At 47.2% G+C, this 25,873-nt stretch overlaps 1 protein-coding gene across 1 annotated transcript in view; it reads right to left on the bottom strand.

Moving 5' to 3' along the window:
- Window positions 1–25,873, bottom strand: part of zfp64 (zinc finger protein 64 homolog (mouse)) — an 88,594-nt gene that overhangs the window by 6,510 nt on the left and 56,211 nt on the right. The window contains exons 4-5 of the mRNA XM_086005299.1: window positions 21,023–21,085; window positions 17,887–18,138 (exon numbers count right to left, since the gene is read on the bottom strand). Of these exons, the coding sequence (XP_085861425.1) occupies window positions 17,887–18,138; window positions 21,023–21,085 (315 nt within the window). The remainder of the gene's footprint in view (window positions 1–17,886; window positions 18,139–21,022; window positions 21,086–25,873) is intronic.

The following is a 25,873-nucleotide window of genomic DNA, read 5'->3' as shown; positions in this document are numbered from 1 at the left end:
TCAGAGGTCTTGCAGCAACAGTCTCTGCACAGATAGATCATTGGCCCGAGTTTGGACTCAGCCTCCAGTAGCAGAAGTAAAAAAAGACTTGCAGTTATATAGCCCCTTTCACGACCTCAGGATGTCCCAAAGCACTTTACAGCCAATGAAGTACTTAAAAAAAAACTATAGTTATTGTTGTAATGTAAGAAACACGGCAGCCAATTTGCACATAGCAAGCTCCCACAATGACCAGATGATCTGTTTCAGTGATGTTGATTGAGGGATAAATATTAGCCAGGACACCGGAGATAACTCCCCTGCTCTTCTTTGAAATAGTGACATGGGATCTTTTATGTCCACCTGAGCGAGCAGATGGGGCCTCGGTTTAACATCTTATCTGAAAGACGGCTCCTCCCACAGTGCAGCACTTCCGCAGCACTGCACTGGAGTGTCAGCCGAGCTTTATGTGCTCAAGTCTCTGGAGTGGGACTTGAACCCACAACCTTCTGACTCAAGAGGCAAGAGTGCTACCAACTGAGCCACAGCTGACACATAGAAAGTGGTATGTGGCTCTCAAGTCACTGCCAGTCATTTGCCAGCTAGTGCAATTGACAAGAGAAGCACTCCAAAGAATGCAAGCTCCCTACAGCCGGAACAGGATAAGCTAATCTTGGCATGCAGACAGAGGTCTGCAACACGTGGGGGGGGGTGCAGTGAAATTGTAATCAGGTCGTCAGGACATTGCACAGGAAACGTTCACATCTACTACTTTGAATAGGTCATGACATGGAGAATCACATTAAAAAACACTAATCATTCATTCACAAAACACAAGGGTGCATCGCAAAAAACATGCTGCACAAATGCACTCTTACAGTAATACAAGCATATATTGAAAACTAAAGTTTGCAGCAGTATTTGTTAATGTAATAAACAAATTATTCTGTACATAATAATGCAGAAAATATACTTAGTCTTGTGTGCAAAAAAATGCAGGGCAAAGGCCATGTGCAGGTCTCAAGAAGAAAAATGATTGATCAGTTGCAACTTGTGCTGCTAAGGTCACTGGCTGGCATGGTGCAGGGGCTTCATGCAGGCACAAGAAGTGGGGAACTTTGCTGCAGCTTGTTTGCATCAAGTATGTGTATGCCTTTCAATGACAACACTGTGCAACGCTTTCTGACAGCTCTCTCCAGGTAATGCTACAAGGCACAACCAGAATGGTCAAAACACTGGGAACATTTTAGCAAGACAAAGATCTTCTATTACATTTGTTTCTTCCAAATGTGATGTCATAGGCCCTTTCTTGTAGGGGGTGGGGGCTCAGCAAAGGTGTAATCAGCCACATTTTGGAGTGAGTAGCCCATATCTTCCAGGAACCTTCCTTACATTTGGTTTTCCCCCCACCTCAAATAATTGTAGAACCTTTGATTCCCTCTGGAGGTGTGCGTCTATAAACAAGCCTTGGAAAACAAGCTTCAGCTTGCATGATTTTTTATTGATGGTTGCATACCGTCTGAAGCATTGAGGAAGAAACAACCCCTTCTGTTGAGAAAAGGCAGGATACTGTCTGCATCTCCACACATGGCATCTTGTACGTGGAGAATGCAACACAACTAGCCAAATCTGGTCTTTAACTGGTGTGACATGCCACTATTGAATCTGATACGTGACAGGAAAGGACACCTTCAGTGATGCACTGGCAAACTGTAAATTGTCTGATTTATCCTACTGATGATCAGAAGTTGACCAGTTGTGAGTAGAAGTGCAGAGTGATAGCTATTTTCACTTCCACTGACATTACCCTCTGGTTATTGCTCAGCTGTAGGGCTACTTCAAGGAGCTGACACATGTCTGACAAAGTGCAGCTCCTTTACATTGTTCCATGGTCAGGCCTGTTGTGTATGTGCCTTTAAGAGAAGAACTGATTCTATACTGCAGTACCGGCAGTGACCACCCCTGTATATAAAGCCATAGCAGGCTTCTGTATTTCAGTCTTGAATTACTCTCTGTTCAGTAAATACCTGTTTTATTGTTCTCCTGCAGTCTGAGTATTATTGATCCTCGGACACTACACTGGCGACGGGCAGGTTTGAACTCACCTGCAGTACTGCATCACCTCACGGGGATCTTTTCCCTGAAGAGAAGCTTCTTGGAGGTCGAAGTCAGAACGGCGGGCGTCGACCGCGAGCAACCGCCCAGGGATCCATTGGAGAGTTGCAGGGGAGGCTGTGGAGAGCTGGGCGAGGCTGTGGAGAGCTGGGTCTGGCTCCCCAGTCGAGGTGTTCCAGCAAGTCGTGCTGGTAGCAGGTAGTGCGCTGACCCTTCCGGACTGCGGCGGGCTTGATCGAGTGGCTCTGCAAAGGGGCCGTGCAGCGTCGTCGGGAGGAAAGAGAGAGAGGGTGGAGCGCACAGGGCGTGGTTGGTGCTCAAGAACAGGGCAGCGTGGAGAGGATAGAACGCGGGGAAGGAAAAGTGAGATGCGCCGAAGCCGCGGGTCGCCGCCATTACCCTGTAGAACGCTAGGAGCAGCGTGGCAGCAAGGGGAAGAAGGAAAAGCGCGGGAGGCGCCATTTTATTCCATTGGGGAAGAAGGAAAAGCGCGGGAGGCGCCATTTTAATTCATTGGTGAAGAAGAAAAAGCGCGGGAGGCGCCATTTTAAATCACCCAAGATGCCGAAAATTGGCAGCATCACTGCTTTCGACAACGAGGGAGAGGACTGGACCACGTATGTGGAAAGAATTGAAGTGTACTGCGAGGCAAATGAGGTGGCCGATGGAAAGAAGGCATCGGTATTATTAAATTTGATGGGCGCGAGAGCGTACGGCCTATTGCGGAATTTAATTACCCCAGCTAAACCAATGGAGAAAAGTTTTGAGGAGATTGTTAATATCTTACAGGAACACCTAAACCCTACACCGCTGCTGATAGCAGAAAGATTCAAGTTCCATAAAAGAAACCAGCACAAAGATGAGAGCAATGCTGACTATCTTACGGAACTACGCAAGTTATCGAAGCACTGCCAGTTCGGAGCAGGACTGGCAGACACCTTGCGGGATAAGTTTGTCTGCGGGCTCCAGAGTGAAGGAACCCAGAAACGACTACTTTCGGAAAAGGACCTGACGCTAGAACAGGCTTTCAGCGTGGCAGTATCCTACGAAGCAGCAGCACGGGGAGCTGTGGCAATACAACAGAAACCACAGGAATACAGCGCTAACGAAATGGCGTATGGAGCAGAAAAGTGCTATCGCTGCGGCAGAACAACCCATGATCAGAAGGACTGCTGGGTTAAGGACAAAGTATACAGGCAATGTGGGAAAATGGGACACATAGCAAGAGTCTGCAGGTCGGGAAAGAAAACCAACACTACAAGAACTACTAAGGAAAAGTACAAGAAAGTAAAGAAATTGACAGACAGTAGTTCGGAAGATCAGGAGAGTGATAAGGACTCCGGGAGCAGGAGACTAAGTTGTCTAAAGTTACACAACGTGATCGCAAAGGAGGATCACCGAACCATTTGGGTCACCCTCATGATAGCAGGGTCCCCAGTAAAGATGGAATTGGACACAGGATCAGCCCTAACTGTCATGAATCGACGAGACTATGAGTGGCTATTCTCACACATACCCTTGAAGGACACGTCCATTGTATTGAAGACATACACGGGGCAAAAAGTCTACCCCAGAGGAAAAATAAGGGTGCCAGTTGAATACAACGGCAAGGAAACACAGAAACTGTATCTATATATACTACCAGATGGAGGACCACCATTATTGGGACGTGAATGGATCCGAAAAATACAATTGGATTGGCATTCCATTCAGGCGCTAACTGTGACTGATAAAAAGGATGATGATGTCACACCTGGACAACTGTCAAAAATTCTAACTGACACGAAAGAGGTGTTCCAACAAGGACTTGGGACTCTAAAAGGAGTAACGGCAACGATAAAAAGCGAAGATAACGCAAACCCAAAATTTTTTTAAGGCCAGATTCGCCCAGCCGTTGAAGCAGAGCTGGAGAATCTGGAGCGTTCGGGTGTGCTGTCCAAGGTGGACTGGAGCGAGTGGGCCACACCCATCATTCCTGTAATGAAGAAATCATTGAGCAGCACGCCTGGGGAACCGAAGAAGGTTCGCATCTGTGGGGAATTCAAGGTAACTGTGAACCCAGTCCTGCACACAGTACAATATCCACTTCCACGGATAGAAGATATTTTCGCCTCACTATCTGGAGGGAAACGCTTTACAAAGATTGATCTGGCCCAAGCGTATCTACAAATGGAGGTGGAAGTAGCGTCTAGGAAATACCTCACGATAAACACTCACAAAGGCCTTTACCAGTACAATCAACTGGTATTCGGGGTAGCATCAGCCCCAGCTATTTGGCAGAGGGCGATGGAACAAGTCCTGCAAGGGATTCTGGGGACCCAGTGTTATTTGGACGACATCCTGGTTACGGGCGAAAATGACAGTGAACACCTTGCCAACCTGGAGCAGGTGCTCATGAGATTACAGGAATATGGGCTACGAGCCAACCGCCCCAAATGCGAGTTCTTCAGGAGACAAATCTCGTATTGTGGCCACATGATTGACGAGGAAGGGTTGCATAAGTCGCCGGACAAGATTGAGGCTGTAGTCAAGGCTCTAGCACCAGAAAATGTGTGGCAACTGAGGTCGTTCCTCGGGTTGGTGAACTACTACCATAAGTTCTTGCCGAATTTATCTACAATTCTGCACCCACTGAACACCCAACTGCAAACTGGAGTAACATGGAAATGGAGTGATGAGTGTAAGCGTGCCTTTCAGAAATGTAAATGCCTAATCACTTCAAAAGAAGTATTGGCCCACTACAATCCAACACTACCGATTCGGTTATGGCATCGGAGCGGTGCTGTCACACAAATTCCCTGACGGTTCAGAGAGGCCAATAGCCTTTGCGTCGCGCTCGTTAACCTCAGCCGAGCGTAACTACGCCCAGATTGACAGGGAGGCCCTCAGCCTGGTGTGGGGGGTGAAGAAGTTCAATCACTATCTGCACGGGCAGAAATTCACCGTACTGACTGATCATCAGCCCCTGGTCTCCATTTTTAACCCAAAGAAGGGCGTTCCGGTGATGATGGCGCAACGGCTGCAAAGATGGTCACTTTTTCTCGGGGCACATCAGTACAACATAGAGTACAAGGGTACGAAACAACATGGAAACGCTGATGGGCTGTCGCGCCTACCGTTGCCTACGGTAGAGGAAGCACCTGCAGTGGACCCTGTTGAGATATTCCATGCGACCATAGTCGAATGTCTACCTGTTACAAACTCAAGTATAGAGAAGGAAACCCAAAATGACCCGACACTCTCTCGGGTCTATGATTTGATGGTGAAGGGATGGCCAGCACATGGCGACTCACTGTTGCCAGCATTCTCGCCAAGGAGAGAACATCTGTCAGTGTGCCGGGGGACCTTGATGTGTGGATCCCGAGTGGTAATTCCACCCAAGTTGAGAGATAGAGTGCTCAATGAGCTTCATGAGGGTCATCTGGGAGGGGTAAAAATGAAGAGCCTAGCCAGGGCGTTTGTGTGGTGGCCGGGAATCGATAAAGAAATCGAGGATATGACCAAGAGATGCACAGGATGCCAGAAGGTCCAAAACGCTCCACCACAGGCCCCGCTACATCCATGGGAGTGGCCCTCATCTCCATGGCAACAGGTACACATTGATTTTGCTGGTCCATTTATGGACTCAATGTTCCTAATCGCTGTGGACGCCCATTCGAAATGGCCAAAGGTCATCAAAATGTCCTCCACCACCACGGAGAAAACTATTGCAGTCCTACGGACCATCTTCGCCAGGAATGGCTTGCCAGAACAGATTTGCTCCGACAATGGGCCACAGTTTGTGTCAGAGGATTTCCGGAGGTTTCTGAGGAATAATGGGGTGAAGCATTACACATCTGCCCCATATCATCCAGCCACAAATGGATTGGCTGAGAGGTTTGTTCAGACCTTTAAAAAGGCCATAAAGCAATGCATAATGACGACATACCACTACAACACAAGGTGGATAATTTCTTGTTTGCTTACCGGAATGCGACACATGCAGTCACCAACCAAGCTCCAGCCATAATGTTCTTCAACCGAAGGCCAAGATGTCGCCTGGATTTGCTCAAACCAAACATAAGACGAGATGTTGAGGATAAGCAATTCCAGCACATAAATGAGAAGCCAACCAGGAGCTTCAAGATAGGGCAACCAGTCTTGGCCTGCGACTACCGAACAGAAAAATGGCAGCCAGGAACGATATGCACACAGCAGGGACCACTAATGTACACAGTGGACGTTGGAGAGAGCATCGTGAGATGCCATGCTGACCAGATTCTAGAGTCACAGGAACAAGCCAAACCCATACCACGAGCAGGTGCACCTGGTAATCAACCCGAAGTACAGATTGCGTCTACCTCAGAAGCAGTGGTATTGGAAGCTGACGAACCAACCAATGACAATGAGCCAGAATCAACTCCGCCGCAAGAACAGGATACTCGAGAAAGGCGCTATCCAGTCAGGATCAGGAAGCCTCCTCAAAGACTGAACTTATAAATGATTATTTCAGTTGATGTATATAGTACAGAGAAAATTGTAATTAGTTATTATTTAGTTGTTAAATGAATGTTATGTACTGTTTATCTAAAAGGGGAGGAATTGTTGTGTATGTGCCTTTAAGAGAAGAACTGATTCTATACTGCAGTACCGGCAGTGACCACCCCTGTATATAAAGCCATAGCAGGCTTCTGTATTTCAGTCTTGAATTACTCCCTGTTCAGTAAATACCCGTTTTATTGTTCTCCTGCAGTCTGAGTATTATTGATCCTCGGACACTACAAGGCCCAGGTAGGTGAAACATTGGAAGTACTCATGCTACATCATCTAGTAGGGAGATTTTGTAAGTCTAGGTCCTTGAGCCTCTCAGATCATTATCGCATCCTGTTACTGCCGCTGCTGCTCCTCCTAAGTTTTGAGTATTGACAGACTTATGTGACGCCCAAGTTCACTGACAGGCTCCTCCTTTAAGCAAAATCACCTGTATACTCACCACTGGCATTCTTGAATGAAACTACCAGTTTGCAATGTGAGAAATTAAAATGATATGGGAATGAAGTGGATTCTGAGTGAATTTATAAGTTTCTCATTAATTGTTGTTTAAAAAGCAAAAAAAAGCTTGGGGGAAAAATTTGGTTGCTTTGCGCCTCCCGTTAGCGCACCGAGGGGACGCTAACGGGGCGCAAATCCTCTAGTGCCCAGGCGCAGCGCCGCCAACGCCTCCCGCAAAATTCAGTGGGAGGTTAGCGGCGGCGGTGGTAGCTGGTAGCGCCCCGCAGCGCTGTGCCTCTGGCGATAATGTCATCGGCGTGCGCAGCGCCTCGCTCGCGCCCCGGCCACAAACTTGGCTCGCGCCCCTTGACCTACCACCGGACACTATGTCCGACAGGGTTAGGGTGGCGTTTTTGTGGCCGGCGCAAATTAAAGGGCAGGTTCTGGATGGCCGGTGTTTTTGGGCACTCCGAGTGCCGGGCTCTTTTGCCAGTTAACACTCACTCAATTAATGGCAAATCACAAAATTTCAATCCCTTCAATGCTCAGATTGTGCGCATTATGTCTAATGTACAGGGCAAATTTAACACCCAGGAAGTTCTTATACTTTTCCATTTTTCCTTGCCTTCACCTCCTGGAGGCACTGACGCCTCAATACCCTCCAATACCTCACCCAAGCGGCTATTTATTCATGTGTGAACTTTGGCAGCAAGTGTTGGCAGACCACGTGACTGTGGGGCCTCAGAGCCAAGCCTGATTCCACCCTCATCTAACAAAAATGTGCACTTTCTGCAGTTGTCACTGGATAGAAATCAGGAACTGGAACCCTAACCCAGGAGTCCTGAAGCCCCAACAGAAAATGCTGGAAATACTCAGCAGGTCAGGCAGCATCCGTGGAGAGAGAAACAGTTAACGTTTCAGGTCTGTGAGTCCTGAAGTCAGTTGTACCCCATTCACTGCTTTGGCTGCGATCAGCTTACACAGTACAGGCCGGGGATTAAATCTGGGATGTCTCGAGTATGTCCCAAGCTCAAACACTTACTGGATAAATTTGCTAAGCCACTAGGAGTCACTTTATACTGGTTTTGTTCCAGTTTTTGACACAGGATTTGTAACTCACATCTTTGTGGAATTGCCATTATTCATATCTGTGCATCTATATAACAATTTTGAGACTGTCCTTCATGCATCACACTTCAAAGTGTTAAAACTATGTAAAAAAAAAGCAGTAATTTCCACATTTTTAAAAACTGAAGCCAGAAATTTAAAAGCACCTTTCAAGCTACAAACTTCTCTCATCAAACAAACAAACTCTGATTGATTTTATGCTGTGTTTACTTAAGACATTTAGGCCTAGAAATTCGGTGGAGGCCCAAACGGGGTGCCAGAATTACCGCTGCAATCGGAGCCGTTGCGCCCGCCGGAAATTCAGCTTGAGGCGCCCCGCGTCCCTCTTGGGGCGCTGAAACTGAATATCGCAGTGCAACGTGCCGCGGGCGCCGCGGCATGGCGCGCTGCAGTACTGCAGGCCTTCCTCCCCTTCTTAAGGGGGTGGGGCCTGCACCAGCGCGATGACCGATCGCGAGTGCCGGCAAAAGAGCCCGGCACCAAGGAGAAGTGCCGGGCTCTCAGGACACAGCCGGCACTGCCCGGGGGAGGGGGGGGAATCAGGAGGCCGGGGACGGAGGTGCTGGCAGGCGGCCACCGAAAAAATGGCCGCCCCGCATCTCCACCTTAATTTGCGCCACTACCGCCACAAGTAGGCCCCGTGAACCGGGCGCGATTTGCGAACGGCATTACAGAGGCGGGCGCTACCAAATATCGCGATCGGGGCAGTAGCGGGGCGCTGTGCACACCGATGACGTCATTGGTGGCGGCACAGCGCTACAGGCGAACGCCGCCATTAGTGCCCCAGCTAAATATCGCGAGAGGCGTGGCCAGTGGCGCTAAAGCCACTGAGTGCCCTCTTTAGGCGCTAACTGGTGGCGCAGCCCACCGAATTTCTAGGCCTTAGACTTTTTAGCTTTAAAGGGATAGAGCTACTTAAAACATAGCGCCATCTCAACAACAGAATAATAGCCAGATTTTGTTGTAGCCGGGCATCTAACAGCATCTACCAATTTAGACTTGCCCCTGCACCCTTCAGCTCAAAACATTTTTTCCCCCCACAGTCGCTGAACGTGCGAGCTGATGACAGCGCAGAGGTAAAAAGGACATCTGGGACCTGAGTGAACAGGGCAAACAACGGTGTATCTCCTTAACCAATCAGATTTCATGACAGTGAAATTAACAGTACAAGAACTGAGAAGATTGTGTAAATTCGAGTTGGTGAATTCAATGTAGAATCAGGTATAGAAAGAGAAATAAAGAACAGGAAAGAAAGACTGGATTAAGAGAGAGAAAAAAAAAGACAAAAGGGCAAAGTAAAAAAATTTTTTTTTTTAATTTTAAATTTGACATTTGTAAAATCTCCAAAAATTAATGCATGAAGGAATAAGACTCCACACTTGTAAGTGTTAATTTTCAGTGCCAGAGAAGTTGACTGGCAGTAATGAATAATTATCACGTCGTTAAAAGGGTACTTGCGCTTGACAAGACTTAACTTTCTGTGGCGTGTTTAGTTCGTATCTACAAATACAGCAACTTCATGACATTCAATGTATGTCAATGATGAGGCAGACAGTGAAATACTGTTTCTGCGAAGCTAACGGCAGAGTGGGATAACTCTGACAGCAACTTCTGTATATTGGCATTTGCTCCTCACCTACAGTTGCTGTACCATTTGCGCATAAATAATGGTGAGTGCCATTAGCCTCACTGTTAGCAAAATCTGGCCCAATATATTGTGCATTACATGGTATAATGCTCCTATCATTATATCAGTTTACCATCTGATTTAGGGTGAGCTATGGCATAGATGAACCATTAATGTTCATAAAAGTAAACAACAACCACCTGCATTTATTTAGTGCCTTGAACATAGTACAGGTAGACTACCCTTTATCCGGACTTCCGAAAACCGAAACCCTTCGTTCAGCGTAAGTCGTGCGTACGACTTACGCTGAACGAAAAAACCTTTGGTTTTTAGAGGGTTCCGGTTTCGGAAGTTCGGATAAAGGGTAAGTCGTGCGCACGACCCCCCGCCGACCCCGACCCCCGCCGACCCCCCCGCAGACCCCGACAACCGCCGACCCCCCCCCGCGGACCCCCGCCGGCCCCAACCCCCGCCGACCCCCCCCGCCCCACCTTCCGAAATCCAAAATTCTCCGAAAACCGAAACTCGGCTGGTCCCGAGGTTTTCGGATAAAGGATAGTCGACCTGTAATACGTTCCAAGGTGCTTCACAGAGCATTCTCAAACAAAATTTGACACTGAGCCACAAAGAGATATTAGGACAGATGACCAAAAACTTCAAGGCGCGTCTTAAAGGAGGAAAGAGGTAGAGAGGCAGAAAGGTTTAGGGAGGGAATTCCAGAACTTGGGGCCTAGGCAGCTGAAGGCACAGCCACCAATGGTGGGGTCATAGAAATCAGGGAGGTGCAAGAGGCCAGAATTGGAGGAGCACAGGAGATGTGTTGTAGGGCTAGAGGAGGTTACACAGATAGAGAGGGGTGAGGCGATGGAGGGACTTAAACACTAGGATGAGAATTTTAAATTTGAGGCATTGCTGGACCTGGAGCCAACGTAGGTCAGCGAATATAAGGGCAATGGGTGAACGGGACTTGGTATGCGTTAGGAGTTAGAACTTTGGATGATCTGTTGTTTATGGGGGGAGGTAGGTGAGAGACTGGCCAGGAGAGCATTGGGATAGTGTGACAGTTTCAGTGGTCATAGCACTGCCTCAAGGTACTGTAGATAGAAATAGGACTAGCTTTGCATATATGTATGTATTATGTTCCTGTATAAATTAAAAGCTAACCACGTTCAATGACTAACCAACAACAGTTGATCTGGTTATCCAAGATGCGCTTTGTTCTTGACATTCAGGATAGTTTGATGTGCTAATTGAATCAAAAAGACCTCAATTCAGGGGTGTGAACACCAACATTCTGTACATCATTCAATTTGGAACAGTGATTGTTAATGAGACAATTAAGTAATCAAGATAGTGTAGACCAAATGTGTATTTAATGGTTGCATTAAATTCAGTATGAACTCCAGGCGAATAAAAGACAAAATAGGATTTTAAGCCCCCTGACAGGGGTACTGAAAGAGCATGAACCATGAGGAAGTTGCGGGGAGTGGGGGCGGTGGTGAGAAATCACACTTGATTATTTGCCAACAGTGCAGCAACTGCAGCCTGTACAGCCGTGCTTTCCTCAGCACCATGCAATGAAGGTCAGGGGATCTCTGGGTGGAGTGGGTGAGGGGATTGCAGGGCAGGAGGGAGAGACCACCGGAGGACGGGGAGAGACAGAGGACTGGAGGATGGGGAGAGACAGGATCGGAGGACGGGGAGGAGAGAGGATCGAAGGGGGAGAGAGAGAGAGAGAGAGGATGGAAGGGGAGAGAGAGAGAGGATGGAAGGGGGGAGAGAGAGAGGATGGAAGGGGGGAGAGAGAGAGAGGATCGAAAGGGAGAGAGAGAGAGAGGATCGAAGGGGAGAGAGAAAGAGGATCGAAGGGGAAAGAGAGAGAGAGAGAGAGAGAGAGAGAGGATCGAAGGGGAGAGAGGATGGCAATAGATTGGGAGAAGGGGAAGTGCAACGAGACCTGGGTGTCCTTGTGCACAAGTCGCTGAAGGTAAGTATGCAGGTGCAGCAGGCGGTTAAGAAGGCAAATGGTATGTTGGCCTGCGTAGCGAGAGGGTTTGAGTACAGGAACAAGGATGTCTTGCTGCAGTTGTACAGGGCCTTGGTGAGACCAAAACTGCACACAATACTCAAGATGTGGTCGCCTTATCTGAGGAAGGATGTTCTTGCCATGGAAGGAGTTCAGCGAAGATTCACCAGGCTGATACCTGGGATGGCAGGAATGACGTATGAGGAGAGATTGGGTCGATTGGGCTTATACTCGCTGGAGTTTAGAAGAATGAGAGGGGATCTCATTAAAACTTATAAAATTCTGACAGGACTGGACAGACTAGATGCAGGAAGGATGTTCCCGATGGTCGGGGAGTCCAGAACCAGGGGTCACAGTCTAAGGATAAGGGGTAAGCCATTTAGGACAGAAATGAGGAGGAATTTCTTCACCCAGAGAGTGGTGAACCTGTGGAATTCTCTACCACAGAAGGCAGTGGAGGCCAATTCATTAAATATATTCAAGAAGGAGTTAGATATATTTCTTAAGGCTAAAGGGATCAAGGGATATGGGGAGAAGGCTGGGACCGGGTACTGAACTTGGATGATCAGCCATGATCGCACTGAATGGCGGAGCAGGCTCGAGGGGCCGAATGGCCTACTCCTGCTCCTATCTTCTATGTTTCTATGTAGGATGGATTGGGAGAGAGAGAGAGGGAGGATCGACGGGGAGAGAGAGGGAGGATCGACGGGGAGAGAGAGGGAGGATCGACGGGGAGAGAGAGGGAGGATCGACGGGGAGAGAGAGGGAGGATCGACGGGGAGAGAGAGGGAGGATCGACGGGGAGAGAGAGGGAGGATCGACGGGGAGAGAGAGGGAGGATCGACGGGGAGAGAGAGGGAGGATCGACGGGGAGAGAGAGGGAGGATCGACGGGGAGAGAGAGGGAGGATCGACGGGGAGAGAGAGGGAGGATCGACGGGGAGAGAGAGGGAGGATCGACGGGGAGAGAGAGGGAGGATCGACGGGGAGAGAGAGGGAGGATCGACGGGGAGAGAGAGGGAGGATCGACGGGGAGAGAGAGGGAGGATCGACGGGGAGAGAGAGGGAGGATCGACGGGGAGAGAGAGGGAGGATCGACGGGGAGAGAGAGGGAGGATCGACGGGGAGAGAGAGGGAGGATCGACGGGGAGAGAGAGGGAGGATCGACGGGGAGAGAGAGGGAGGATCGACGGGGAGAGAGAGGGAGGATCGACGGGGAGAGAGAGGGAGGATCGACGGGGAGAGAGAGGGAGGATCGACGGGGAGAGAGAGGGAGGATCGACGGGGAGAGAGAGGGAGGATCGACGGGGAGAGAGAGAGAGGATCGACGGGGAGAGAGGGAGGATCGACGGGGAGAGAGAGGGAGGATCGACGGGGAGAGAGAGAGATGATCGACGGGGAGAGAGAGAGATGATCGACAGGGAGAGAGAGGGAGGATCGACGGGGAGAGAGAGGGAGGATCGACGGGGAGAGAGAGGGAGGATCGAAGGGGAGAGAGAGAGGATCGACGGGGAGAGAGAGAGGATCGACGGGGAGAGAGAGGGAGGATCGACGGGGAGAGAGAGGGAGGATCGACGGGGAGAGAGAGGGAGGATCGACGGGGAGAGAGAGAGAGAGGATCGACGGGGAGAGAGGGAGAGGATCGACGGGGAGAGAGAGAGGATCGAAGTGGGAGGAGCAGAGGAGCTCAGACGGGGGAGAGGGAGAATCAAAGGGGGAGAGAGAGAATCGAAGCGGGGGGAGAGGAGAGGTGCTCAGAGGGGTGAAGAGGAGATCTGGCGCTCGGAGGGAGAGAAGGTCAGGAACTCTGCGGGTGGGGGGTGGGGGGTGGAGAGCATGGAGAGTACAGTGGGGATGGGGGAAGAATGTGATCCAGGTCTAAAGGCGGGGGGGCGGGGGGGGGTGGTGGAGGGGAATAAGAGCGAGAACATGATCCAGATAGGAAGACAGATCACATTCTCCCCACTCTATTAGACATGGATCACGTTCTTCCAACCATACCCCCATTCCCTTCACACCCGCACCACGCTGTCCCTCTCCTCCCCCTAGACATGGTTGATTTCTCGGAAAGCCCGGCACGTGTGCGGCAAGTGACATCACTGGGCCGGATGAAATCCGGAAATCATGACACTGTCACTATTCACTTCATACCCAGTAAACCTGTTAACAATCCATGACCTGCACACAATGCCCCATCTATGGGGTTGGGATGGGGGTGGCGGGGGCGGAAGGGGGAGGTCAGGAACTCAGGGGGTTTGTGGCGGGGGGGGGAAAAGAGGTCAAGAACTTGGGCAGGGGGAGAAGGTCAGGAACCTGACGGGGGCGGGGAGTCAGGAATTTGTTTGGGGGGTGGTGGGGGGGGGAGGGTGGAGAAGGTCCTAACCCGTGAGGGTGAGCCCCGTTTGTTCTCTGAAAGCAGTGCTGTGTCTGGAGCCTGGCAGTCAGAATGAATGGATCAAATTACAAATTGCCAAGTACTTGATTACTTAGAAAGGCAGGATCTAATTACACATTCCAGACAAACTGCTGAGTGCGTCTTTACCTCGAAGGGGACCAATCAGAAATCTGGTCTTGTCCTCCAAGGGGCCAATCAGAAATCTGGTGTTACAAATAGTTACAGCCGAGAAAAAGATCTGTTATGGAAGAGACCTTTTATTGCTGAACGAGCAGGGTCTAGCTTCAAAAGTTTAGACAGCTTAGCACAGCCATGTGTAAGATTTGTGCGGTTTTGTACGTATTTTAATTGTTAGAATCAGTGTAAATAAAGCTAGTAACCCAATTTGGAGACTGAAATGAACTGAAAGAATTAATGTATTGATACTTTCATCTTCTGGAACAACTTGGGAGTGAAGTGAAGATGCAGAAGACACTGGCGACCAAGGACTGCTGTGAATCCTAAGGGTGTGAGATCTATATAGGGGCCAGAAATCCAAGAGGTTGCAGCTGATGGATTGTAGGGGACACGAGGCCTGTTTACAGGGGGTGCAGAGAGTACTGAAGAAAGAATAGCTCAATGAAATCCCATAAACTGGCATCACACTTGAATTAAAACCATTGTTACTGAGCTGTTCGTAATCTAATTTGGTTTGAAATTACAGTTACAGGGAGATAAGTTTTTTAAATTGTCCCCAAGATCAATCCTATGAGACATCAACTACTTGACACCAAAATACAAAACAAACTTAGGGAATTAAACATACCAGTTTCAATTGGATATAATTCCAATTACCATATTTAGATACAATGGTAGTCGGAGTGAGTTTCAAATCTTTGTAGATACACCACTCCTGACAGCAATGTGCTGAAGATGATAATTCCTGCTGCAACCACAGCACTGCATTTTATGCAACCGACTGACATTTTTCTCTCATGTCTGCAGAGGGTTACATTACCAGTAAGCAAAATTGAAGAAAGCAGTATTATGAAAAAAGAGGGACAGAAATTATTTGAGAAAGTAAAGAGTATTATTGAAAAGAGAAAGATTAGCAACGAGGTGCAGAGAGAGCAATTATAATCATCCTACTGTCCAAAAAATGCCAACTAAATGATTTTTTATTGATTTCAGAGCTGCTGCCAGCAATCCCTTTCAGGGATACTGGCTCGGGACGTTTTGCGCTGTGTAGTGGGCGGTTCCAGCACTCAGTGAACTCCTTGGTTGACTGCACCAAAATGACATCGTAAGACACTGATTAGCATTGAATTATGAGGATCCTGCCCGTTTCTGACAGGAACGCTAGCCGGTTAAATCGAGGGCCACTCAGGGTATACCCTGGGAATGGCTAAGGGACTGGCTGAAGCTGAGCAAACGATGAATATGTGCTACAGGAGTTATGTCAGAGTGGGGGGAAGTAACGGGTGGGGTGCCTCGGCGCTCAGTACTGCAACCACTGCTGTTTCTAATTTATGTAAACCATCTTGAATCAGAAACTCAACAACAACAACTTGTATTTATATAGCGGATTTAACGTAGTAAAACACCCCAAGGCACTTCACAGGAGTATTAGAAGTCAAAAAAATGACACCGAGCCACACAAGGAGAAATTAGGGCAGGTGACCAAAAGCTTGGTCAAAGAGGTAGGTTTTAAGGAGCGTCATAAAGGAGGAAAAAAAGAGGTAGAGAAGTGGAGAGGTTTAGTCAGGGAATTCCAGAGCTTAGGGCCTAGGCAACAGAAAGCACGGCCACCAGTGGTTGAGCGATTATAATTAGCGATGCTCAAGAGGGCAGAATTAGAGAAGCGCAGATATCTCAGGGGGGTTGTGGGGCTGAAGGAGATTACAGAGATAGGGAGGGGCGAAGCCATGGCGGGATTTGAAAAAAAGGATGAGAATTTTGAAATCAATGCGTTGCTTAACTGGGAGCCAATGTAGGTCAGCAAGCACAGGGGTGATGGGTGAACAGGACTTGGTGCAAGTTAGGACACGGACAGCCAAGTTTTGAATGACCTCAAGTTTATGTAGGGTAGAACGTGGGAGGCCAGCCAGGAGTGTGTTGGAATAGTCAAGTCTAGAGGTAACAAAGGCATGGATGAGGGTTTCAGCAGCGGATGAGCTGAGGCAAGGGCGAAGGCGGGCGATGTTATGGAGGTGGAAATAGGCAGTCTTAGATATGCCGCGGATATGTGGTCGAAAGCTCATTTCGGGGTCAATTATGACACCAAGGTTGTGAACAGTGTGGTTCAGCCTCAGACAGATGTTAGGGAGGGGGATGGAGTCAGTGGCTAGGGAAGAGAGTTTGTTAGAGTTACAGAAGATACCAAACTAGGGACTGTGGTATCAGAAAAGGCAGCTCAGAAATTACAGAATGAGTTGGACAAGATATGTAAGGGAACACAACAATGGCGGATTAAATTTAATGCAGACAGATGTAAAGTGCTACACATAAGAAGGAATACTAGGTGACACCTAATACTCCATGAATAGCAATGTTCCTGTTAAGCTGCACCGCCGCAGTCTGGAGGTCCCGCACAGGCCGCTCAATGGCTTTACAATGGAAAAACCACACGTGCGAGGAAATTTGAATAGGTCTGTGCAGCCCATTAAAGGGGCTGCACATCCCCCCCAAAAAATTAGAGGCAACATTGATGAATAGTGTTGAAATAGTTAACGATGAAGCTAAACGAGATCTAGGAGTCTTGACAAACCCGACGCTAAACATGATCAACCAAATGCAGAGCCACAATTAACAAAGTCAATAGGATGATGAACTATATAGCCAAAATGGTAGAATATAAGTCAAAGGAGGTAAAGATCAAACTTTATTGTGCTCTAGTCAGACTGCACCTTGAATATATGCACCCAGTTCTGGTTGCCAAGGAATACTGGAGGCAATGCAGAAAAGAGGTTGATCGCCACTGTTAGGTGTCTGAGAAAAGACTGGAGAAACTTGGGCTTTTCAGAGGTGATCTATAGAAGTTTAAAAGGTTAAGGGTATAGAAAAAGTTGGATACTCAAGATATCCTCAGGCTAGACAATTTCTCCAAATGTTGATGCAATGGTTCAAGTTAAGAAGTGGAAGGTATCGGGGAATAGCAGTAACAGTAAATAAAATCTAAATGTAAACAAATAACAATATGGTTTATCTTTATCTATTTCTATTTTAAGAACTTTAGCTGAATGTGGCCCATGCCAAATGCCAGGATATTGTATCAGGCCCACCATATAAAATGAACTTGACACCTCGGCTCTGAACCATCTGAAGGAGACCCATCTAAACCTCTGATGAATCAGACTGAGAGAGTTGCTTCGGGTATAACCTTTTTGTCCCATCTGCATCTAAATGAAACCAATAAAAATTGGTTGTTAGAGCATCTTTTTCTCTCAAGGCGTAGTGCCTTTCCTAATAACCAGACAGGAAATAATAAAACTCATTGCATGTATTTGATGAATATTCTGGAGTGTGACGAGGTTCAAAGTGCATGTTTAAATCGCTGTGCAACGAAGTTCCTGTAACAACCTGATTTACTATTTCTTCACTCAGTTCATAACAACCTCTTTATGCATGCCATTTCAGTATGACTGGCACCCTGAGCAAGCAGACTTACCAGTGTGAGAACGGAGATGAATAATGAGCTGGCTAGAGCTGTGGCTGGCATAAGGACATATCTGGCATTTAAATGGACGCTCATCAGAATGGATCCTGAGGTGCTTCTTCAGGCTGCTGCTGTCTGCTGCTGCATAGTTACAGTGCTGGCACTTGTGTGGCTTCTCTCCAGTGTGTGAACGATTGTGCATCTTCAGCTTATCCAGACGACTGAACCTCTTGTTGCAAATGTCACATTTGAAGGGTTTTTCACCTACAAAACAGCGCAGTTTAAACAAAAACACCCTGGAAAAAAATATGGGCCTGTCCAGATGGACTGCAATGGTCTTTTCTCATCCTGTATGTTCCTATATAAATGTGTGCTACTTGAATTGCAGCAAAGTAATTTTATTTGAGGTGGGGTAAACACAATCAATTAACTATCAGAATCAAGTCTGAAGTGATGATATTCATGACCGCTAATTAACTATTCAGGCTTAGCACATAGCTTGAGACAATGTACAATGGAAGCTTCAGGGCACTGGTTGAAAGGGGTGGGATATTTCTCAAGATTATTTCACCTTGGCTGCAGCTGATTTCTGATTCAGAAAATGTGCATAGCAAGGACTCACTGACAGTCATTGTAAGTATTAGAGAATAAGCTGCAACAGGCTCGAAGGAACAGTTCAGCAAAATCAAGAGGAAAATGGGCGCATCATCCACTCTCTCCTCCCAGGCACAGAATAGTTAAATGGCCACTCCATCAGGGCAGAGTAGAGCTGCTGCCAGTACAAACCAAACATGTTCAAATTCCCCCCTATTACTGCAAATTCACATAGATATAGACCTGCTTCCCCTAAGGGCAAGTATACAGCCACTTGAAGGGAGAGAACATTCCTGGGCAGTGTGGGGGCAGCTTTATCAAAAGTTAACCTGGAAAATCAGGAATGCACATCATTGTAAAACCACCACACTAGTGGTAAGCTGCTCCCACTCATGGACACCCAGCAGAAAACAACATAAAGGAGTAAGGCACATAATGGCATTTAAAAATTCTATCTCCACACCCAAAAAAACCTTCTAATAAAACCATGAATTTTGGCTCCAGAGGTCACAGTTGGTAAAGCCAACATGTTACTGGGTCACATAAACCCGAACATCCCAGGTTCAATTCCTGGCTGGGGTTTAGTTAGCTGATTCTATTTGGTGTGGCAGTAGGGGTCCTACAATGGACTTCAGTGCTCCTGAGCTAAGGAGATAACAATCAGCAAGGGTTCCTGATCGTGACAGCTGTTTAGTGACACGTTCTCAAAAGTGCAAATAGGTAAATGTCAAGTGAGGACAGAACTGGGCTCAGCCCTGATGCCCCCCAGGAGTTGAATAGCCTCCCAACAATCACTGTCTAAGGTCAAACATGAACAATAGGCAGAGAGGGTTGGCAGAGCTTATGAGATGGTATAGAAAAAAAATAGGAGCAGGAGTACGCCATTCGGCCCTTCAAGCCTGCTCCACCATTCAATATGATCATGGCTGATCCTCTATCTCAATACCATATTCCCGCTCTCTCCCCATACCCCTTGACGCCTTTTGTGTCTAGAAATCTATCTATCTCCTTCTTAAATATATTAAGTGACTTGGCCTTCTGTGGTAGAGAATTCCACAGGTTCATCACCCTGAGTGAAGAAATTTCTCCTAATCTCAGTCCTAAATGTCCTACCCCGTATTCTGAGACTGTGACCCCTCGTTCTAGAACCCCCAGCCAGAGGGAACATCCTCCCAGCATCCAGTCCATCTAGCCCTGTCAGAATTTTATACGTTTCAATGAGCTCCCCTCTCATTTTTCTAAACTCTAGTGAATACAGGCCTAGTTGACCCAATCTCTCCTCATATGACAGTCCTGCCATCCCAGGAATCAGTCTGGTGAACCTTCACTGCACTCCCTCTATGGCAAGTATATCCTTTCTTAGGTAAGGAGAACAAAACTGCACACAGTACTCCAGGTGTGGTCTCACCAAGGCCCTGTTTAACTATAGTAAGGCATCCTTGCTCCTGTACTCAAATCCCCTTGCAATGAAGGCTAACATACCATTTGCCTTCCTAACTGCTTGCTGCACCTGCATGTTTGCTTTCAGTGACTGGTGTACAAGGTCACCCAGGTCCCTCTGTACATCAACATTTCCCAATCTATCACCATTTAAATAATACTCTGCCTTTCTGTTTTTCCTAACGAAGTGGATAACTTCACATTTATCCACGTTATACTGCATCTGCCATGTATTTGCCCACTCACTCAACGTGTTTAAATCGCCTTGAAGCCTTCTCACAACTCACAATCCCACCTAGTTTCGTGTCATCAGCAAACTTGGAAATATTACATTTGGTTCCCTCATCCAAATCATTGATATATATTGTGAATAGCTGGGGCCCAAGCACTGATTATGCGGTACCCCACTAGTCACCGCCTGCCACCCCGAAAAAGACCCAATTTTTCCTACTCTCTGTTTCCTGTCTGTGAACCAATTTTCAATCTATGCCAGTATATTACCTCCAATCCCATGTGCTTTAATTTTGCACACTAACCTCTTATGTTGGACTTTATCAAAGGCCTTCTGAAAATCCAAATACACCACATCCACTGGTACTCCCTTATCTATTCTACCAGTTACATCCTCAAAAAACTCCAGTAGGTTTGTCAAACACAATTTCCCTTTCATAAATCCATGTTGACTCTGTCTAATCCCATTGATAATTTCTAAGTGTCCTGTTATCACATCCTTTATAACAGCCTCTAGCATTTTCCCTACTACTGATGTTAGGCTAACCGATCTATAGTTCCCTGTATCCCAACATGAGTCAGCATCTGCAGGAGAGGACATGAGTGAAGCCAAAAAGTACTGCTCGAGTGTTTGGAAATGCAGGTATTGTAGCTGACAAAGCAAAGTTTCTAATTTTTATTAGCAAAGGCAAGTATTGACAGAACCAACAGAGAACTTTGAAGCAGGTGTCACTTTTCCTACATCTACAGCCTCAAGTTATAAGATTTAAAATAAAACTGCAGGTTTTGTTCACTTACCAGTTGGATTTAAGTCTGAAAAGAAAATCACAAAACTTATTTATGTCAGCATTTAGACAGTATTACTACTACAAACTTGTCTTACCCGTGTGAGTTCTTAAATGTCGATCTAAATCTTTATTTCCATGGGATGTTTTAAATGCACAACCTAGGGGCAAAAAAATAAAATAAATAGTACTTTTGTAGGGCGTACATCTTTTCTAAATTACATGAAATAATTCTGTGGCTCTCCCGGTGATTCAACAGCTAAGTGTTGTTTGGTGTGATTCTGAGCTCTGTAGAACAGAAATACCTTGGGGTCAATTTTCATTAAGTTGTCGGGAAGGAGGCGGGACTACAACTTTCGATTTTAGTCCCGCCTACATCGACGTCCGGCCAATCCATGTGATTTTCCCTTGATTGACCTTGTTGAGCCCACTGGGCGGGCTCAGCAGGCCAATTAAGGGCCACCCGGCAACAGGTGATGTCACAGACTGAAATTTCATCTGTCAAGAGGTCTTGACAGATGAAATATCAGTGTTTCACAGCTGCTTGAAGCTGTCAAACACTGACAGTCTTACTTCTAACCTGAGTCCTTCTACACAGACTCAGTTAGAACTCTCACTGGCACTAAAAGCTGAAGGCTGTCACTTTTGACAGTTCGCAGCCATTCAGCTTTCAGTGCCGGCTGAGTGATGGACTCCCGAAGCCTACAGGAAGAAAGGCTGTTAAGTAAGTACAGGTCATTTAAACTTCTTTACACATTTTAGACACACCAAACACACTTACCTTTGCACTCATGCACCCATCACTCACCGGAACACCAACTCGCGACCCCTCCAAGTCCTTCAACCCGGCGGCCTGCCTGCTCTAACCTGGCGTGGTTTGGAGCCGTCTGGAATCCCACACGACACCCCTCAAAATAGGGATTAGGCTAAAAACTGCCTGTTAACAGGCAGTTAATTGGCACTAATCCCTTCCTGCCTCGGGTCGGCGGGTCCCAGTGTGGGACGGGTACCCGCCTCCTCTGAAACTTACGTGGAGGCGGGTTTTGGGCGGGATGGTGTCGGGACCCCCGAATTCGGGATTTTTGCCCCCCCACCCGCCTAAAGGCACACTGAAAATCTAGGCCCTTGTGTTTCATTTGTGATCAGGTTGAGTCAACAACAACTTAAATTTAAATAGCACCTTTAACATAATAAAACATCCTAAGGGGCTTCACAGAAGTGTTCCCAAAAAAAAAAAATTTGATGCCGAGCCAAATAAGGAGATGTTAGGGCAGATGCCCAAAAGCTTGGTCAAAAAGAGTTAGGTTTTAAGGAGCGTCTAAAAGGAGGAAAAAGAAGCAGAAAGGCAGAGAGGTTTAGGGAGGGAATTCCAGAGCTAGGGCCTAAGCAACAGAAGGCACGGCCGCCAATGGTGGAGCAATTAAAATCAGGGATGTTCAAGAGGCCAGAATTGGCGGAGGGTAGAGATCCCAGGGATTATAGGGCTGGAGGAGATTACAGAGATAGGGAGCGGGGAGGCCATCAAGGGATTTGAAAACAGGGATGAGAATTTTAAACCAAGGCGTTGCTTAACTGGGAGCCAATGTAGGTCAGCAAGCACAGGGGAGACAGGTGAGCGGGACTTGGTGCAAGTTAAGACAAGGGCAGCAGAGTTTTGGATGACCTCAAGTTTAAGCAGGGTAGAACTAGGGAGGCCAGCCAGGAGTGCGTTGGAATAGTCAAGTCTAGAGGTAACAAAGGCATGGATGATTTCCAGTTGATTTCAACCATGAGTCAGCCGATTTCAGCCCAGGGCAGCAGCAGGGATGATACAACTGGCCTCAGTGTCCCGAGGCTGCAGAGGGTGGAATAAAAAAGTTAGCTGATGTTCTCAATTTTGATCACTGCCCAGTGTGTCCCCGCCCTGCCACCCCCCCAGACAGAGCACATGTGAACAACAATCGAGCATATACTCAGAATTGGCTGTGATGCCCCTACAGTAAAATAACATGCTGACACTCATTGTCTAGGCTCACATAAGATGAGCGACCACATGGGGAGGCTGGTGGCTACTGATGCCTGTGGAAGTGTACCTCAACAAGAAGCCGTGCCTTCAGAAGAGGTGAAAATGCAAACAAAAAAAAAGCTCTTTGCAAATTATGCCTCGAGTATTGATGATCGCACCAGAAAGCCAAATGTGATTCGGAAGCCGTGCGGATTATTGCAGAAACTCATTCAGTGGCAGAAGCTGTCAGCCTCTGTAAATTCTCACAGTGAAAAGGAAATGGAAAATATGATTTCCTCAATTTTCTTGAGGCAGTGGTGCTCCTCAAATTACACCAGTGGCCACAATTTACACAAACAGGTCTGCTTTATTTAAACACTGATGTATACTCAACCACATTACATCAAATTCCAATGACAAGAATCTGTTGTTACAGAACTTGCACGATAAAAAAAACTCTAGTGTTTTAGAGCTCTCACTGTAACACTGCAATTGAACACAGCTCTCGCTTTAACACAATAGTGTTACAGAGCTCCCACTGTAACATAATGGCCCAGAAATTAGGTTTGGGGGCTTGCTGCGCGTGCAAGCCCCCGATGTGCACTTACCCGGCGCGCCGACAGCTGAAGCCTGGGACTGCTTGGAATTCCTGTCACTGGCCCGGTTCAGCTGTCGGCGCACTGTGCTTGCCTGATCCAGCGGCGTAGTTAGTTCAATGTGCCGGCTGGGATCAGGTGAGCACTGGGCAGCCAATCAGGGGAGGGAAAACTTCATTCATGAGTTTGATAGTAAGAACTGTCAAGCTCATGAAAACTACGGGCGCCCAAAACACTACTTAAACTTTAAATAAAATTTAAAAAAACATCCCACTAATTAAATGAACTATAAATAACTTTAAAAAAACTATTTTAAACAATTAATCAAATTTTTGAAAAAAATAATTTTTTTAAGAAATCGGGTCTAAAAATAAACTTACCTTACTGTAAAGTCCTTAAAAACAATAAAGCTGTGGAAAAAATGTTATAATTTTAAATAATAGACCACTTACCTTAAAGAATCAAGTCCTTACGTCTCCTTTTTACATTTCTAAAAAGTTGAGGCCCTTACACACGGGCAAACCTGTCAAAAAGAAGGAAGTTCGAGTCCTGCGCGCACGCGTTGGACCTCTGAACCCCTTGGAGGAAATGCCGGTTTCCCGCGCATGCGCTGTGCATGCTGAAATCCGGCACTTCCAACGGGCCCACGCGCGAGTACCCCGTCCGTACTCACGCGTTGGGACCGGAATTACTGGGCCATTGTATATTAGAGCACTCTCATTGTCACACATTAAATACTATGGGGGCGAAATTCGCTATTGCCCCGTTTGGGGCGCAATTATCGGCCGGGTGCAAAGTTTAGCGCCTACCACTAATTATCGCCTCCGACTGCAAACTTGGCCTCGATCGCCCTTGGAGGTGGTTTGAGCACTAAATCAGGTGCTACACACCTCTCTTAAGGCACTAACGCCGAGGAGCGAGGCGCTACCTAAGCTCAGGTGATGTCAGTTAGCAATGGAACCCAGACAGACTGGCGCCGGCCAGTTCTTAGAGGGGAGAGTCGATCTTGCTCTCCAGCCACACCCTGCTCATTGCAGCCTTGAATCTTGGCCTGGAGAGACCTGTAAATCAATTCTGCTGGAAAGAACAATGGAGGGGCCCAGGGAAAGAGCTCAGAGTGCAGCCCCCATAGTCTCTTCTAAATCGATGCAAGGAAGGTCAAATCCAAATTAATCTGCAAAGTGCTGCTCAGTAACCAAAACTCTTTCACACAGCATTGAATCTCTCTCTCTCTCTCTCCCCCTCTCAGAATGCGTGGTGCAAAAATGTCGGCGACAAAAAAAAAGGCAGGAAGCGGCTGCCTTTAAATAGCGCTCCCCAGACCCTTCCCGACTGCAAAGCGTTCCCCTCTACTTGTCGTTGCTAGCGACAGGCGGAAAGGCAGGGTCGCCACTCAATATCCGGTCTGGGGCGCTACCGGGGCGTTGCACGCTCAACTGACGTCACGATCTGCGGGCGCAGGAGATCGTGGTGGTAGTGTTTAGCGCCGCTGCAAAATGTCTGGTCAATTTTGCGAGCAGTGCAAACATCGCCACACCCGGGCGTTAGCTGCTTTGCGCCCCGTTAGCGCCCTCTTAGGGCGCAAATGGGAGACGCTAATCAACCGAATTTTTCCCCCTATGGACCTATTGCTGGAATAGACTGTATGTTACAGAGCTTTCTGTAACATACAACATGTTAAAGTTCTTACTGTAACAGACTGCAAGACCTTTCACTATCACGATCTCCAGTATTAAATGCTGCTCTTGATAACAAATTCCCAGTGTTACAGACCTTTTATTAAATGATCATATTGAATTTCATGTTAAGAGCAAATAGATGGATTGAATTTGACAGTCACCAAGAGTATTTTTATACAATGAAGTTTGATTGTATGTGCCGTATCGTCACTACCTTTGACAAATGTACAGTAGGTACTGAACTCTGTGGCTGTAATCAGGCTTGAGCCTCATACCTGTAATTTATTACAGGTGGTTATTGAACAGTGTGCATACAAAAAATAAACATTTCACCAATCTTTACAGGACCTAAAAAAATTAAATTGTGGAAGTAGGAGGTATTTCCAGCAAGACTCTTTGCTTGGGACATTTTACTACGTTAAAGGCACTATATAAATACAAGTTGTTGTTGTCCCATTGGGCAACCTTCCATATACGATCCAGAGACATCAGGACTAAGGGCAGGGAAAAGGCAGACTGCTCAGTAGTAGTCTGGAGATTTTTGGGATGTGCCCGCTTCCTCTGTGTTCTGAGCATGACAGGAGCTGTTTAAATTTTCAGCACTGGCGACAGAAAGCTGGTTGTAATCCAAGCTGAACATGTTGTGAACTTCAGCAGAAGAATGAATTGGCGTCTTTAACTACCTCTGCA

The sequence above is a fragment of the Somniosus microcephalus genome, chromosome 13 (assembly GCF_052327205.1).
Source record: "Somniosus microcephalus isolate GS21.2 chromosome 13, FLI_Smic_1.0, whole genome shotgun sequence".
NCBI classification, from domain to species: domain Eukaryota; kingdom Metazoa; phylum Chordata; class Chondrichthyes; order Squaliformes; family Somniosidae; genus Somniosus; species Somniosus microcephalus.
This window is presented reverse-complemented; position numbering and strand designations above follow the sequence as displayed.